Source organism: Tenrec ecaudatus, chromosome 15, assembly GCF_050624435.1.
Source record: "Tenrec ecaudatus isolate mTenEca1 chromosome 15, mTenEca1.hap1, whole genome shotgun sequence".
Classification (NCBI taxonomy): Eukaryota; Metazoa; Chordata; class Mammalia; order Afrosoricida; family Tenrecidae; genus Tenrec; species Tenrec ecaudatus.
This window is the reverse complement of record NC_134544.1, coordinates 116,363,222-116,381,290: the sequence shown is the minus strand read 5'-3', so window position 1 is coordinate 116,381,290 and position 18,069 is coordinate 116,363,222. Positions and strand designations below refer to the sequence as shown.

General features: G+C 38.5%; 1 protein-coding gene across 2 annotated transcripts in view; it reads right to left on the bottom strand.

Annotated features, from left to right (window-relative positions):
- The window catches only part of SPIRE1 (spire type actin nucleation factor 1), a 191,515-nt gene that overhangs the window by 117,743 nt on the left and 55,703 nt on the right, over nucleotides 1–18,069 (bottom strand). For both annotated transcript variants that reach the window (XM_075533105.1, XM_075533106.1), the window contains one exon: nucleotides 14,144–14,377. In XM_075533105.1, the coding sequence (XP_075389220.1) occupies nucleotides 14,144–14,377 (234 nt within the window). The remainder of the gene's footprint in view (nucleotides 1–14,143; nucleotides 14,378–18,069) is intronic.

Here is an 18,069-nt window from a genome sequence, read left to right as displayed (position 1 = left end):
GGCCCATGCTCGCCGTGGAGCCCTGGCCCGCCTTGCCCATGACCTCAGCACCCCCAAGGGCCAGGCCTTGCCCCTGGACTTCCTGGTGCACCTGCTGGCTTTGGACAGACGCGACCTGTGCCAGGCACATCGGCTGCCCCTGGCTAGGGAGGAGCAAGTGGTGTTCCTTAGGGGTCACTATCGGGAGGAGGGGCAGCCAAGTACAGGGGCCTGCAACCTGTTGGTGAACAGCAAGCTGCGAGGGCGGACCCTGGACGAGGTGGTCATGGCCGAGGAGGAAGAGGAGAGCTCCATCAGAGCCCAGTCCCCAGCCTGAGGACCGCCCACGCTGGCCCCAGAGACCTGTGTGGGAAACCAAGCTCCAGGAAGGGAGTGCACACATTCTTTGCGCTTGTATTTTAAGGAGTCTGAGGGGTCAAGATGCTCGTGGAGTGGAGATGCCGCTCAGTCACATCCTCCTATGGAAAACCGTTCCCTTAGTAAAGCCAGTTTGAAAGTGCTACTTGCAAAAAAAAAAAAAGAAAGGACTCAAGAAGAAACTCAAGTCTTATAAGTTGCAATACTGAAAGATTCTCTGAGCAAAATATTGCCAAAAATATGAAAATGGTACCAAAGGAAGATGGAAAGAATTCACAATCACTGTACAAAAAATGGCTGGTCAACATTCAACTATATGATCAAGGCAGCATATGATCAAGGACCAATGGTGCTGAAGGAAGTTCAAACAACACTGAAAGCATTAGTCTAAAACAAGGCTCCAGGAATTGATGGAGTCTCAATTAAAATGTTTCAAAAAGCTGATGAAATATTCACTTGTCTAGGTCAGGAAATTTGGAAGAAAGCTATTTGGCTACCTGACTGGAATAGATTCATATTTGTATTCATTGCAAATAAAGATGACCCAATATAAAATGCAAACTATTAAACATCACTGACATCACATGCTGTAAGAAAAATTTTGCTGAAGTATATTTTAGTAGAGCTGCCGGAAGTCCACCCAGAGTCAGAGGATGGGGAACTAGGGATTTCATTGCTGATGTCGGATGGATCTTGGCTGAAAACAGAGAATACCAAAAAGATGTTTACTTGTGTTTTGTTAACTATGAAAAGGCATTGACTGTATGGATAATAACAAACTATGGATAGCCTTGAGAACAATAGGAATTCCAGCATACTTAATTGTGCCCCTGTGGAATGTGAACATAGATCAAAAGGCAGTTGTGCAAACAGAACAAGGGAACACGGCATGGGTTAAAATTAGGAAACGCGTGCACCAGGGCTGTATACTCTCACCATACTTATTCCACCTGTATGCTGAGCAAACAATCAGAGAAGCAGGATTATATGAAGAAGAATGCAGTCTCGGATTGGAGGAAGACTTATTAATCACCTGCAACATGCAGATGACACACCTTGCTTGCTGAAAGTGAGGACTTGAAGCACTTGCAAATGGAAATCAAAGATTGCAGCCTTCAGTGTAAATTACAACTCAATGTAAAGAAATCAAAAATCCTCACAACTTGACTAGTAGGTAGCATCGTGGTAAACAGAGAAAAGATGGATGTTGCCAAGGATTTAGTCTTGCTTGGATCCACATCAATGGCTATGGAAGCAGCAGTCAAGAGATTAAATAATACACTGCATTAGGTGGATCTGCTGCACAAGACCTCTGTATAGTGTTGAAAAGCAAGGATTTACTTTGAGGACTACGGTGTACCTGGCCCATTGAATACGGAAGACCAAAGAACAATGGATGTATTTGAATTACGATGTTGGTAAAGAATATTCAAAGATTAGGATACTTTCAAATACTGGGCTGTCAAAAGAACAAACAACTTTCTTGGAAGAAGTACAACCAGAAAGCTCCTGAGAAGCCCAGATGGCAAAACTTCACTTTACATAATTTGAATATGTTATCAGGTGAGACCAGTCTCTGGAAAAAGACACCAGGATTGGTAAAGGAAAGAGGCAGCAAAAAAGACAATGACCCTCAACAGGATGGATTGATATAGTGCTGGAAACAATATGCTCAACCATAACAACTGTGCAAGTATAAAATACTCTAATTACTACATATTCATCAATAAAGACAGCATAGATTTAAAAAGCTGTATTGTTAGTTTGGTTGTGCACAGGGTTGCTAAGAGTTGAAACTGATGCAACAGCACCTAACAATAACAACGTGTGATTAAGCTTCCATTAAACTCCCTTGTACAATTGATTAGGAAGCAAATAGACTTCCCCTCAGAATGCATCAGATGGTGAATCAGTAAAGATATAGCTAGGTTAAATTATAACATCTTATTTTTTTCCCTTTTGATCATTTTAAATTTGTTACAGTTTTTAAAAACATTTCCTACTTTCTTTTGGATTGAAATTTTTCTTTTATTTTGTTGTTGTTGGGTTTTCTGCTATTTTTCTTTATATAAAATCCAGGATAGGTAAAAGTTTAGAACCAGTTACTAAAGTTATAGTTTCTTACAGTTATGGCAGGGGAGGTTGGAAGGATGTAGGGGGCTAATACGGATGAGCACAATGGGTATATATTCACACCATTGAATCTAATGTACATATGTTAATGCCAATAAAACTGTTTAAAAAGGTTTTTTTATTTAAAAAAGAAGCAGGCATCTTTAGTAGAGGTTGCACCCATTATGTTCCAAGGAAGTGTCTGACAGCGATAAGGCAGGTCTCCTTAGGTGTGTGGCAGCCTCTTCCCTACTTGGATACTGTCACCCACAAACCTGCTCTGAATTGCTATAAGAAAACTTGGCAATGTCTACTTCCATATTTCTAGTATATGAAACTAAACAGCTAAAATGTTGCTGGGTGTGGATTAGGGTTAGTCTTGTTTCCATTCTCGTTTTCCACTGAAGATTGTAAACTGAAGGTACTATGTGCTAGGGAACAGGAGTCCTGGATGGAATGTACACTCAAACACCTGAAACTAACAGGGTGACAAAGCAGCAAGTTAGCAACTCCTCCCATGTAGAAATTGTTGGTTGCTGGCTGTTGCAAACTGTTAAAGGTTCCTGCTATGGAGTCTGCACTGATAATCACTTCCTCTCCTGCCTCCCTGTACATCACTGTGAGTTTGTCTATGCTCCCTTATTGGAAGCAAACTGAGGCTTTTGTGTGCAAGGAAACTATGGGTGTGGCCTCCATTCAAGATGGCTGACCTCTCTGGGGGTCAATTTGGAACCTTTCTCAACTAATAAATGTCAGCTATTGGACTGATACAGATATTCCCAAAGCAGGTCCACTACAGTGGAATCAAGAAGAAGCCAAAGTGAAGGCTGCTTGTTAAGTCACCACAGGAGCATTAGAGCTGTGAAACCGGACAAGTTTCTTGGAGGTCCTTCTACAAAGTACCAGTCCGACCTCCTCATGAAATGGATGAAAGTCTGTTATGCTTCCACTGCAAGTGCCAGCTTAAACAGACACTAAAATGTTAGAATAACAAAATAATTTTTAAAAAAATGTTAGGGAATATCATGCAACACCAGAGGGCAACAGCTGGCCCCGGAGAGGGCTTGCTAGATGTGAATTTTCTCACTAAACATTTGATTGCTGAAACAGGAGGGAAGGAAGTAATATCCAGAAAGGTGACTACATTCTCTGATAGACAGATTGATTCGTATACAATATCTTGCCTTTGTGACATTGTTGCCCACTGGTTAACAGACTGACCAGAGAATGTTCTCTAGTGTGTTCGGAAGAGAAAGAACATTGAAAAACAAGATCTAAAACTTTAGAATTACAATCAAATCCAGGAGGAGAAGGAACAATCACAGAAAGGTAGGGGGATTGGTAAGCAAAGGCCAAAGGCACTGTCCACTTAAAGAGTTTCTTGCAGAAAATAGTGCAAGAAAAAACACCAACAAATGGGGGAAACTGAGAACATTAACACCCTTGAGAATTCTAATGCTCCTCCAGAAAGAAATATCACAGAGAAATGGTGACCCACCCAGATGAACCTGACAAAGGGAAAGTACAACCTGAAGACCAAATAATGAATGTATGTGTAAAACATTGAATGTAGTGAGAGTTAATAGAAAACATATGCAGAGAGCTAAAAGAAATAAGGAAAATACTGTTAAGAACAAAATGAAGATAAAAAAAAGAATTTTTCAACTTAGAGGGTCAATAACTAAAACGAAAAACACATTAGGACTCACCAATAGATTTAATCTGGTAACAGAAAGAATCGATTAGAGCATAATTATAATTTCAAATGCTGAAAAGCCACAGAATGGGGGTTCAAAAAGGTTTAGCACAGTTTAGTGAAGTTGAGATAACACTATGAGACCTAATATAAATATATCACAGGAATTTTACATGGAGATGAGAAATATAAAGGAACTGAAAATATATTTGAAGAACTAGGACAAAAAAAGTCAACAATCTAATGATGGGCATGAATCTATAAATCCAAGAAACTCACACAATGCCAAGTAAGATAACCTCAAAAAGATCTAAACTAAGACACATCACAGTTAACCCAAAACTGAACTTGCTGCCACTGAGTTTATTCCGACTTCCAGCAGCAACACAGGACAGAGTAGAACTGCTCTATTTTATTTCCAAGAAATTTTTATTTACAGAAATGGACACAAGACTCGAAAATTAAAGCTAAAGATATAATATGTAAAGATGTAGTTCCAGTGAGAGAAGACAATAGTTATAAAGGCTTTTCAATAAGACTAAATGGCAATTTTCCTCAGCAACACTGGATTTACCTTTAAAGTGCATAAAAAAAAAGACTATCACTCAAGAATACTATACAGTTAAACTCTCTTTCGAAAGTGCGGGTGAAATTAAAACATTCCAGACAAAACAGGAGGTTGGAGAGTCATAGTCACAGACTAACCCTGTAAGAAATACTAATGAGAGATCTGTAGCTATTGAAGAAAATACACTAGAAAGCTATTCAAAATTATACATAAGAAAGAAAGATTCCTAATTAAAGAGTCCAACAGTGAAACTGTTTGCGGTTTCCAGCCAGCTTTAACCCTCCGCTATTTGTTTACAAACAAATCCATGCAGATGTGAGTGTCCACCCAGAGACACAGAAGGATCCAACCAGAAAGATGCCTGGGAACTCTCCTGCCTACAAGAGCTATAGACATCCCAAGGTCTTTTCTTACAAATCCCAAACAAGTCTGTTCTTTCTCTTATCCCTCTGGTACCGCTCTCACTGCTCCTACTCCTTGCTTGATTCTGTGTGAGAAAAAGCAAGTCTGCCTGTCTCTGTGTCCCTCCCTCTCTCTCTTTAAATTCCTTACTCCATTTCTATCTGCTACCTCCTTCTGCCTTCACTCGCTGGTTCTCTGCCATAAAGTTGCTCTCGGCAATACATGGCAGGCAGTGGCTACTGTCAGGGAAGACCCCGTTAACTTCTTCACCAAACTCCTGCAGCTTGCTAGTGAGTCTGTATTAAAACCTGTTCCTCTGTGTCTGTGCAACTGAGGTAGTTACAGCCTGTATGCTTTATAGGCGAGGTGTCTCCTTTTCTTTCACTCGACTAATCTCCCTCGACTAGTCTAGCCCCTTTAATCTCATTCCCTTTGATTTCTGTTACTCCCATTTATAGATTATTAGAATCATCAAGACTTAGCCGAAATAAAACTTATTTACTAAACTCATGTTTTGTCTTTCATACCCCGTCCTTTGTCTCTAAAACCTTACACTACTAACGGGAAATGCATGGATAAGTACCAAGCTAGTAATAAGGAATTCATGACTCATATCATAAATGTTTCGTTATTCATGATTTTTCTTTTAAAACTATTCTTATTCTCATGTGTGGGTGAGGGAAAGTTTAAAGAACAATGTAGTGTTCCAGTCAACAATAGATACATTTTGTTTTGGAACATTAGTTGCAATCCCCTCAATGTAATAGCACTCTTTCTACTTCCTCATTTCCATCTCATTCTTTCCATTCCTTTCCTGGCTTCTCATTTTTGTTTTGGGACAAATGCTGTCCTTTGGGTCTCATATAGTTGATTATTCTGAGAAGTTTGTTCCTCACAATACACTTTTTAGGCCTGTTTGTTATTTAGCTAAATGGACATGGGCACAGCTCCAGGTTTGAAGGACATCTAAGTCTTGATGATTCTAATAATCTATAATCAGATCAATAAGTCTGGTCTTTTTTATGATTTTGAATTTTGTTTTAGATTTTTATCCCATTCTGTTCAGAACTGTTTTGTGGTTGTGATAAGTTCAGCAACATCTAGTTCTAGTATCAGGGCAGTAGAGGCTGTGGTTCATTTGGTTATTAATCCTTTGGTTCTTCATGTTTTTAATAAAAGACATATGAAAGGCAAGGATAAGGTTATTCTAAAGAATACATGAAATATGATATAATTAGTGACAAAAAGAAAAGGAGAATAATGTTATAGATATCGAGTTTCTGATGCTACTAAAGCTAAGTCAGACCCAACTTATCCTAGGATCTTACCAATATAAACTCTTAAATACAGCAGTTATACTAACCACTAAGGGGAAAAATACACCAAAAAAAGGAAAAGGGAACAAAAAGGCCCATTACAATACACGAACAAACACAAAAGAATTAATACTAATTTTAAAGACAATGCTTAAGACACATACACATTACAACAAAGTATCAGAAGTAAATCACCTTTATCAGTAATTGGAGTGAATGTGAATGGACTGCATGCGCCAACCAAAAGACAGAGAGTGGCAGAATGGATTAAAAAACAAACAAAAAATACGATCTTGCTCTTTACAAGACATGTGCCTTAAATCAATGGCACAAATAGTCTGAAAGTTAAAAGATGGTAAAAAAAAATCCCATGCAAATAACAACCTTTTGAGCTATAGATAGCAATCTTAATACCAGACAAAGTAGACTTTAAGATAAAATCTCTTAGAAGGTGAAGAGAGATACTATACAGTGAAAAAGGGTCAATTCATTAAGAAGATTTAAAAATACGTGCTGAAAACAAAATTATCTATGTACATAATCATTGATATAACTGAAGATAAATATACATATTACTGCAGTAGTTTCAAACTGCAAATGCCCAATCAATATTTGACAGAATAACTAGAAAGACATGTGAATGAAGTGCCAAAAAAAACCCTGTAAACACAGAGAAAAATGAAAAAAAATCCAGAAATATGATCAGCAAGGAAACACTGGATCTAGATGATTCTATAAACCAACTATAGTTAACAGACATATATTGTTGCTGTTGTTAGGTGCACCAACCCTATGCACAACAGAACAAAACACTACACAGTCCTGCATCATCCTCACAACTGTTCCTATGCCTGAAGCCACTGATGCAGCCATTGTGTCAATCCATCTCATTGAGGGTCTCGTCTCCCTCTTTGTCGCTGCCCTTCCACTTTACCAAAAATGATGTCCTTCTGCAGGGATGGGACTCTCCTTACAACATGTCCAAAGTGTGTAAGACAAAGTCTTACCATCCTTGCCTCTAAGGAGCACTCTGGCCTTACTTCTTCCAATACAGATCAGTTTGTCCTTTTAGCAGTCCAAGGTATTTTCAATCTTCTTCACCAGCACCACATACATAGAACACTGTAACCCCAAACAAAACAATCTACTTCAGTGCAAATTAATCATTCTCAATGAGAGAAGACATTTTAGGTCACAAAGCATGCCTTGATAAATTTTAAAGACAGAAATCACACAAGATATTTTCTCTGACCACAATAAAGAGAAGCTAGAAATCAGTGACAGAAAAAAAAAACTCTGTAAAATACACAAAAGTGTAAAAAATATTAAATTCCAAAAGGGTAACAGAAGAAAAATATCACAAAAATGTCAGAGTCAAATGAAAATGAAAAGCATAACTTACCAAAACTTAGGATATATAACAAAAGCAGTACTTGGAGGGAAGCTTACAACAATAAATGTCTATATAAAAAAGATCTCAAATTAACAGACTAACTCAATAACTCCGGGAACTAGGAAGTGAAGAATAAAGTCTAAACTTACCAGAAGAAAGGAAATACCTAAAATTAGTGAAGAATTTAATAAAATAAAAAACAAAAATAATAATCAATAAAACCAAAAGACAGTAGTAGTGAGATGGTAGTGAGAGATGGTAGAGTAGCAATAGCAAAGGTAATAGCTGTGTGAGGCAGCAGGCACCAAGAGACCATTCTGAGACTGACCTAAAAGCTGTGCTACTCTCCTAAGAAGGGCTGAAGCAGGGTCTAGTGGAAACCCTAAGCATGGCCTAGTGATGGAGGATAAGAAGCAGCATCCCGATTAAAGAATTGTACCCTTTTACTTGTCTAATAAATATCTGTAAGTACAGTGAGTTCTGGGATAGTGTAACAAATCATCGAACTCAAACACAGGAGGGGAAGTACTGAAGGACAGGGGAGGGGTTGTAGTCAGAAATGAAAGAATGGCACAGGAATGTAGAGAAATTGAATTTTTGAGACATCTTCAACTTTCTCCTCATGAAAAGCAGTTTTGTACTGATCCTTATAATAGAAATTATTTGTTTGAAAGTCTTCGGGGGAAGAGCTATACACTAAATAGATCTCAAAGTCCCTATACATCCAATTGTTTATCTTGATCAATAATTTTTCACATTTCCATTTCTAACACGGAGAAAGTAGGTCTGTTTCTTCAGTTTATTCCTGATCTTCTCACAATATAGTAAATTAAGAATAAATTTTCTAACTGAGGTTTCCAACCCACTAACGAAATCCAGAAACATATATGGTAATGGATAATGATGGATTTTGTGTTATTTTGAAATCTGTGTTGACTTCTCTAATATTTGAGTAAATTTTCTTTTCATTTAGTAAAATGAAATGCTCAGAATATATTGCCACACATGACAAAACTTTATAATTTTACTTATCTGTTAGGTAACTATAGAAATCAAGAAACAATAGGTAACGTTATGATGTTCTCTAATAAAATTCCTATGACAGAAATTGGTAAATTTAAGTTTTCCTCCAATATAAAAGACCTGTCTTCAGAAACAACATTTTTACTATTTATCTTTCACAATCTGAGAGCAATAAGATAGACATGAGTAAACACATAGTAAAAATTTAAAATAATCAAACAAAAACAAGGTAACAGTTCAAATTGCTTTATGTTGTTTTTTTATAAATTAACATTTAATGTCATTGAAAAAGAATTTTAATATTCCAATAAATAGATGACCCTCATCTTCCAAGCCTTAGTACAATAGAGTAATTTGATTATGACATTTGCTATTCTGGGGCCAAGATAGATGTTCCCTTCCTCAATGCATGCATATATTCCCCTGCACCCACACATACATAAATACCAAAAACTGTTAGCTCAGTTTTAGGAGTATAAACTATTATGCTTCCTATTGTAAAATCTTTTACACTTCATTGTTTAGCACTGTCTACACTTGAGCAGGTAGGTCATTTATAGTCTCCAGAAAGTTGTATTTGGTCTTTAAGTATGTTTATAAAATATAAACACCCTGTAGAAAATATAAATGAATAAAACAATGTATGAAACTTCAAATGTTGGGGGGAGCGGGGAGAGAGGAGAAAAAATGAGGAGTTGATGGCAGGGGCTTAAGTGGAGAGCAAAGTTTTGAGAATGTACAAATGTGTTTTACACAATTGATGTATGTATAGATTGTGATAAGAGTTGTATGAGCCCCTATTAAAATGATTTTAAAAAAAGAAACTGCAAATGCTGTGTATATTTTATTTGTGCAAGCTACTGACTTCCAATTTTAAAAAACTACACAATGTAGCTAAATTTTCCAAATACCCAAGTTACAAAAATGTACAAGTAAACAATTCATGTATTAGAGACTAGTAAGAAGCCCTGCACATGTATAAAATCCTTTGCAAAACAGTGTTTTACAATAATGACTTTAATAATGTTACTATCAACAGAATCCCCTAAGTCCCCTGGGGGTGATCTATTATGCACTACAACAAAATGATGGAGATGTCTTCAAAAGTGAAACAGGAACGCATAGAAATCATAGTTATATGAGTGATTGTGATTCCTCAAGTGCAGCCCTAATATAAAAACAAATAGTTCTTATGGCATGGCCCTGCCTGGTACTTGCCCTCATGGAATCACTGAAGATACGGGTGCCCTACCAAAGCATGATGAAGAAATCCGATGGTGTTATCAGGAAAAACAAGGTCTGTGGTCTTAAAGGCTTGTCACAAAACAAGCAGCCACCAAATTGTGTCAGCTAAGTCTATACAAAAGATGCACACAAGCATGTGTGATCCAAGGACTGTAAACAGATCAAAACCAAAAGGAGAGAATGGTACCAGAGCCTAAATTCTAAACACCAAGTTTGCAAAACACTATGGATGATAGTGAAAGCCCAAAGTCCATTAACGGTCCGTACACGAATTGAGTCCCTGGTGAATCCCCACTGTCCACAGACTAAGAATGAGAATAGCCCAAATATCAGACAAAGGTACTTAGTAATTGTACTTAGACTGGAATGTAACATTTTCTCATTATATCTCCCTTTGGCTCACTTCCAAAATTTTTACTATAGTTTGCTTTTCCTTACATTGAGTTCTTTCATTGTTTATATGATTATTGTTGTGAGGTCTTTTTGTTTTGTGGTTCCTGCCCCTCCACCCCTCTCTTCTTTGTCCTTATTTCATGTTTTTCTGCACAGGGAAGACAAAATTTATGAAGACAGTAACTGAAGTAATAATTACTTGGGACATGAAAAGGGAGGATGGGGAAAATGGAAAGTAAATACCAATAGGTAACAAATAAGAAGTAAGAAAATGTTCCAAAGTTATTAATTATACCTCGGTAAATCATATGCATATAAATATATATATCCTAAATTTAGAACTATAAATTATATAGTCCCACTGAACATTTCCTGAAAAGCCTAATCTCTAAATGGGAGTAAGAGCAGGGCATATTACAGAATACCCTCAAAGTACCATTTTCATGTCTCTTTCATATTTCTCTGAATGCTTTATGAAAAGCTAAAATAATAAGTTATATAAAGCCAGTACTACCTATAAAACATAGTAAAAATCATCTACAAACTAACTAAACAGAACATGCTCTTTAAAAGTTAATTTCACAAATCTGTCTTAATTTTAATCTCTTATTATTGTAGGCATTATGGCACAAGTACACAGGAAAATTAAGCTAAATCGAAAATTGGATTCAAGTTACTGAATTTGTTTCATTATTTATACATACCACTAGGTAGGTAAAGAAAATGAAGTCAAACAAATCGATGTGCCAAGATATGAATGCCACATACCGACATGAAGCAGGGAACCAATAGAGAGGTCTGAGGGGCTGGCCCCAATCCCAACTACGTGGACAGTCTCCCCTCCCCCCAGAAGAATTCACATGAAAAGACAGCACTGAAGCTCCAGCTCAAGGAGAGGACTACATCTCATCAGAACACACAGGAGCAACAAAGGGGCAGAGAGAGAGTTGGAGAACATCTGACCCACCAAGCCCTAAGGACAATATTCCTGCTCAGAGCAGTCAATGCACAGAGAGGACCATAGGGCTGGTCCCACCATGAGACACAACGTCCCTCACTGACACACAGCCTACGGGATATGGAAATTGTACCCTATCTGACCTCAGCACATGGGGACAAAACACTAAGAACATGCAACAGAACAGCAAGGGGAGCAGATCAATGAAGTCCCCAGGGAAAACCAAAAATAGACTGTGGACCCCATCGGACTGGACGGGAAAACACTCCTAAAGGTCAACACAGACCTGAAACTATTTATAGGCTTTTCTTTTCTTGGCATTGGTTTTGTTGTTGTTGTTTTGTTTTCTTTTGTTGCTGTTTTGCACTGACTTGTTTTTGAGATTATTGTCTCTGCATGTCTAACAGAGGAGAAAACAATGGGACTGACAGTCCCGAGGAGGACACAGGAGAGGGAAGCAGGGGAAAGGAAGTGAGTGTTAACAAACCCAGGGAAAGGGAACAACAAGTGATCTAAAATCGATGGCAAGGAGGGTATAGACGCCTAGTAGGATTTGATCAAGGGCAATGTAACTGAGAGGAATTACAGAAACCCAAATGAAGGCTGAACATGATAGTGGGTCAAGAGGAAAGTAAAAGGAAACAGAGCAAAGGACTAGGCGGCAAACGACATTTGTAGAGGTCTAAATGCAGGCATGTACACCTGTAAATATATTTTTATATGATGATAGGTAAATAGAACTATGTACATATATTTATAGGTTAAGTATCAAGGTAGCAGATGGGACACTGGGCTTCTACTCAAGTACTCCCTCAACGCAAGAACACTTTGTTCTAATAACCTGGCATTCTATAATGTTCACTTTCCCAACATGATTGCTGAAGACAAAATAAGTGCATAAGCAAATGTGATGAAGAAAGCTGATGGTGCCCGGCTATCAAAGTTAAAGCATCTCGGGTCTTAAAGGCTGGAAGATAAAAAAGCGGCCATCTAGCTGAGAAGTAACAAAGCCCACATGGAAGAAGCACAGCTGCCTATGTGATCACAAGGTGTCAATGGGATCAGGTATCAAGCATCAAAGACCCAGACCAAAAAATCCTACCATTGTGAATGAAGGGTTGTGCAGAGTGGAGACCCAAACCCATCTGTAGACAATTGTACACTCCCTTACAGAAGGGTCACTTGGAGGAGACAAGCCAGTCAGAGTGTAGTATAGCACCGTTGAAACACACAACTTTCCTCTAGTTCTCTAATGCTTCCTCCCTCAACCCCCAGCCCAAATACTGAGACCCCAATTCTAACCTTAAAATCCGGCTAGACCAGATCATGTACACGGGTACAGATAAGAGATGGAAACACAGGGAATCCAGGACAGATAAACCCCTCAGGACCCATATTGTGAGTAGCAATCCCAGGAGGGTCAGTGGAAGGTGGGGGGAGAAAGAGGGGAAAAATCACAATGATCTACATATAACCCCCTCCAGGGGGACGAACAACAGAAAAGTGGGTGAAGGTAAACATCAGTCAGTGCAAGATTTAAAAAATAATAATAATTTATCAATTATTAAAGGTTTATTAAGAAGGAGAGGAGGGAGGGAAGGGGGAAATGAGAAGCTGATACCAAGGGCTAAAGTAGAAAATGTTTTTAAAATGATGGTGGCCCTGCCCCTTAGATTGTGAGCTCTTAAGGGACAGGGAAGCCCCACTACTCCCTTTCCAGGTCTAGCGCAGTGCCTTGCATCAAGTAGTTCAATAAATATCTGTCTGGGGAGAGAAAAAAAAGAAAAAGATGATGGCAACAAATGTACAAATGTGCTTGACACAACAGATGGATGGATAATGGTAAGAGTTGTATGCGCCCCCAATGATTTTTTTTTTTAAAAAAGGAAAAGTCAAACAATTGCTACTCAATTCTTTATTATTTAAATAACTGAAATACAGCTATTTACTGCCAAAAAGGAAAATGCCAAGTCCATGGAAGGCACGGCATATACACTAAAGGAGTTTTTAGTTGTCTTGTGTTGGTACAGCAGAAGAACCCTAAGTGAGAAGCTAATAAACAAAAATTTGTTTTCTCATTGTTTGGGAGGATATAAGTCAAAATTTATTTTCTGCCTCTAAGGTAAATCTTTCTTTCTGTGTTGGTTAGGCTTTCTTTTCTGTGTTGGCTCTGCGGCAAGGTTGTCTATTTCCAGCTCACTTCTTGGTTACTGGGAGATCTCATGGAAAACTGCACTATCTCACCCTGACTTTACTCTTCTACTGCTTGTTTAAGCTCCTCTTTAGTACCTCAAAAGAAACTGACTTGTGGCAAATCCCACATCAATACTGCCATTAAGATTAATTTGCAATTATAATATCAGGTTTAGTGGGATTTACAAACCATATTTCTGGGGAACTTAATCAATTTATAACAAGTGGTCCTGAAACCTGAAAGTATTTTGAGAATGTGCATGAATCTACGTGTAGGAGAGGAACTAAGTGATTCCAGTAAAAAGACAAAAACAAAAAGAACACTGTGAGCAACAAATCAGAGTTCCCAATTTATTTCACTTACAGCCGTCATTTTGAGAAATTTAAAGAGTGTTATCAAGTGCTCATTTACTATTCAGTGTTTTGCTTTTGTTTTTAACTGGAATAATATCTCTCGAAAGGAGCAAATATATAAACTGCGACTTACCTTCATGACATCTCTATAAGAACGAATTGCTGAGAGTTTTCTCTTTTCATCGTCTTCATCTTCTATTCCTTCATCTGCAGCCTCATAACCTTCATCATTACTACTATCAGCTTCTATGGTATTGGCCATAAGATCAATGAGCTTCTCTAGGGGAGGGCTTAGTTCTCTTTCTTCATTCTCTTTCAAACCATAATCCAGGGCTTTATAAATGACAATTCCCAAAGATTCAATAACCTAGGAACATTAGACAAGGGTAGTTAATAAAGATGATTAAATAATTTCATAAAAATTTAAGACATAAAATATTTGATGTGATATTTTAGCTAAGCCTAATTCTATTTCAGAAAAGTGGTAAGTTACATTGAAGAATATGTTTAAAAGTCTCACCTAGTCTAAGGTGACCTTCCTCAAACCCACATATAATATATGCCTACATTCTTGCCATGCTTCATTTTAGATTTGTACCGTATGCTAAAACTTACATTCTCCATTCATATGGTGATGGAGGCACACTAATCTGGCTGATTCTAGACATTTCTAAAAAAAACTTTTCAAAAATAATAGCTATAAAATAACATCTCTATCCAGAATTCCAAGGCCAATACTCATCTACTTAGGCAATGTATACATGTCACAAAGGTGAGAGACTGAAAACTCAGCTATTGGTAGCAATTAATTTAAACCTAAAAAAATACATATATAGACATTTATATGCACACTACCTACTCATTAAGTTGCATTTCTAATCTGAGTCTCTTTGGAAACTACTAGAAAAAAATTATGATATAAATGTAATAGCTAAGTGACATGAATAAACATCATTCTTTAAAACCCTTGTCTGAGTTTTCAATATGAGTTGAAAAGATTTTACAAAATACTATTTTTTAAAACCTTACTTAAAAGGTAAATATATAAGTTCACCTGCAACTATACCATTCCAATTTTGGGGTAGAAAAAAATATAAGATTTTTTTAAAAGTAAAATAAACTTAATAGCATCTGCTTCTTCTTTGAAATAATTTTTCTGTGGCTATTTGAAGCTACTAATTTGGATTACTCCTTTTGAAATCTCTCCAAAAAAAAATAGAATGTGCTACCAATATTCATCTTCTAAACAAACCAATATCATAAGACTATAAAAGAAATGAATATTCTAAAAAAAAAAAAATTCTATTACTTAATGTCATTTTAACTTCTTACAATTAAAAAAACTGTCCACACAGAAAGCATTCTCATTTTATAGTTAGCATGAAATTTTATAAATACTACATAGTATTAAATATAAAGCCAAATATACATTTCACATAGTTTGTTTTATATATCTAACAGACTTAACGATCTATATATAAATTAAAAAGCTTCATAGAAATAGCTGTAAGGTATAAAATATTTGATAATGATAGAGTAGAAATGGTTAAAAATAAATAACAATTAGTGCCTTCTTTGACACTCATAAAAAAGCTAATATCCTGTTAAAAAGGCATAAGTGTAAAGGCTAATGAATGGAAATTTTACTTATTAGTTAGAAATCCAAATGTTAGTGCTTACAAGATTCAACTCACTACCATCAACTATGGAAGATTTTTAAAGTTTACTAGCTTTGTTTTTTATTTTACTTTTCATTGTGACTTAAATGAAAAGCATTGGTTTCACATTCAACAAGTCATAGACTAACTCATCCATTGCAATCCTCTCAATTTACCTTCATTCATCCCACACACTCCCTGTGTTTCCTATTTTCATTCGTTCTTGTTTCCTAATCCTCTGAACTTTGTCCTTGGGCAATTGCTGCCTTTTTTACTTTAAATGGTTCCTTACTCTAACATGGAGAGAGTTCAGCTCCAGATCTGAAAAGGACCAAAGTCCAAAGAGTAAGTTTCATCTCTTATGATTTTGAATTCTGCTTCACATTTTCCTTCTACTCTAACCAGACCCTTCTATTGTGATCCTTCTCAGAGAAGTTTGTATGGTTCATTAGATTGCCAAACTAATTATTCCCATACACCTTTCACGTTTTACTACTCCTCTTTCCTCTAGACAAGGAAAGGTCCGTACCCCAGTGGCTACTTATCAACAGGGTCTTTAACATTCCTTATGTGAATTATGTCATGCCAACTGACCCTGGTGTTCCTTTAAATTCTGGTCCCCTAGGCCCAGTGACTCAATCCTTCAAGGTGTTTGACCATATGTAACAAATTTTCATGTTACCCTGTATGCTAATATACCCATGGACATATTTACAACAAGTATAAATAAAAATACAATGGGGTACCCCCCCTAAAAAAAGATGCTCATCTGGTTTTTTTTGTTTTTATGTGAATGGGATAGTGCAGTGCAATTGGAGTTTGTTCTAGCAGGTCAGGCTGTTAATTAAGCTTTCTATTTAGAAGGGGTGCTCAACACTTCAATCACGATCTACTAGTCGACTGCAAATATAGTGTGGGTAGATCACATGGCACCTAAAAAAATAAATGTAGGGGAGTCGGGGAAAGATGGCTGCCAGAAAGGAAGCTCAGGCCCAGAGGTCTGAGGAGAATGGTGAGGGGGAAATTTGGGGACCTAGTAGAGATATCGTCTGTCTGTCGATTTCCATGACCACTCAGCACTTCTCTGAACCAGAAATTGACTTCCACCCCATTGCCAGTGCTCCCTGTGGATGCCCAGGGACTCTTGTACAGCACTCAGGGCGCCTGCTCTGCCTTGACCAGCACCACAGGACAGCCAGGCTGCCACCCTTCCTCAGGGTACAAAGGGTCTGTGTGGGTGCTCCAGCTGGCATATGCCCCCCCCCCGAGATTCATGGCCCATCTGGGCACCCCTCGCAGACCAGCCGGTCAGACTCTACCTACCTCCTCGTGAGGCACAAGCCCCAGTGCTGCAGCACAACCAGGCAGACAGCAGAGGCTGTGGCCCTGCCTTTGTGCTTCACTCAAACCACCCACCAGACCTGCCAGGCCTCAGCCCAAAGATGCCCTTCCCTTCTCTGTGCTCCTCACAGATCCGCCAGCCAGTCCCCTCCCTGGGCCTCCACGCCACCCCACCCCCACCCCACCCCCCACACACAGGTCCTCATCCTGCCACACCACTTCAGGCCTGCCAGTCAGCAGACACAAGTCTGCAGCTGTGGCATAGGGACCCAAGCCTATGGGGCTTGTCTACTGCATTTTCCTTTCTCCCTGCCCACTGGGTGTCACCCTTTGTGCTCCAAGTGATGGGTGGCAGCCCCCTCCCACCCACCTACCTGTGGGAAGTGCCCCTAGCCAGAAACAGATCAACCAATCCCCTAAATACACTCCCCTGCACTGAGCTCAACACTCTCTATCAGACCACAGCTGGCACAGCTGCAAACAGCCCCTAAGGAGACCTGAAGGTGGCTGGAGCACAAACCATAAGCCAAGGTGAGAGGGAAACCCCAGCAGGACAAAGGTGAACTACAATCCCTCAAGACAGTTGGCTAAAGGCAGCCTACAAAAACACCCTGGAAAATGGCACCTTGTTCCGATAAATCAACCAAAAATCAGTAAGCTGTTTCCACAGTTTCAACAAGAAAAGAGAACGAAATCCAATGCCAGAAGACCACCTGGACACAACAAAGTCCGCATGGAAGAAACACACCAGCCTGTGAGATCACGAGGTGACGAAGGGATCAGGTATCAGGCAACAATGACAAAAAAAAAATCTTAGCACTGTGACTGAGGGGTAGTGGGGAGTGGAGAGTGGGGACCAAGGGTCCATCTGTGGGCAATTGGATATCCCCTTGCAGAAGGGCCGAAGGGAGGAGACTAGCCAGTCAAGGTGCAGTGTAGCAATAATGAAACATACAATTTTCCTCTAGTACTTGAATGCTTCCTCCCCCCAGTATCATGATCCCAATTCTACCTTACAAATCTGGCTGGACCGGAGGATGTACACTGGTACAGATAGGAA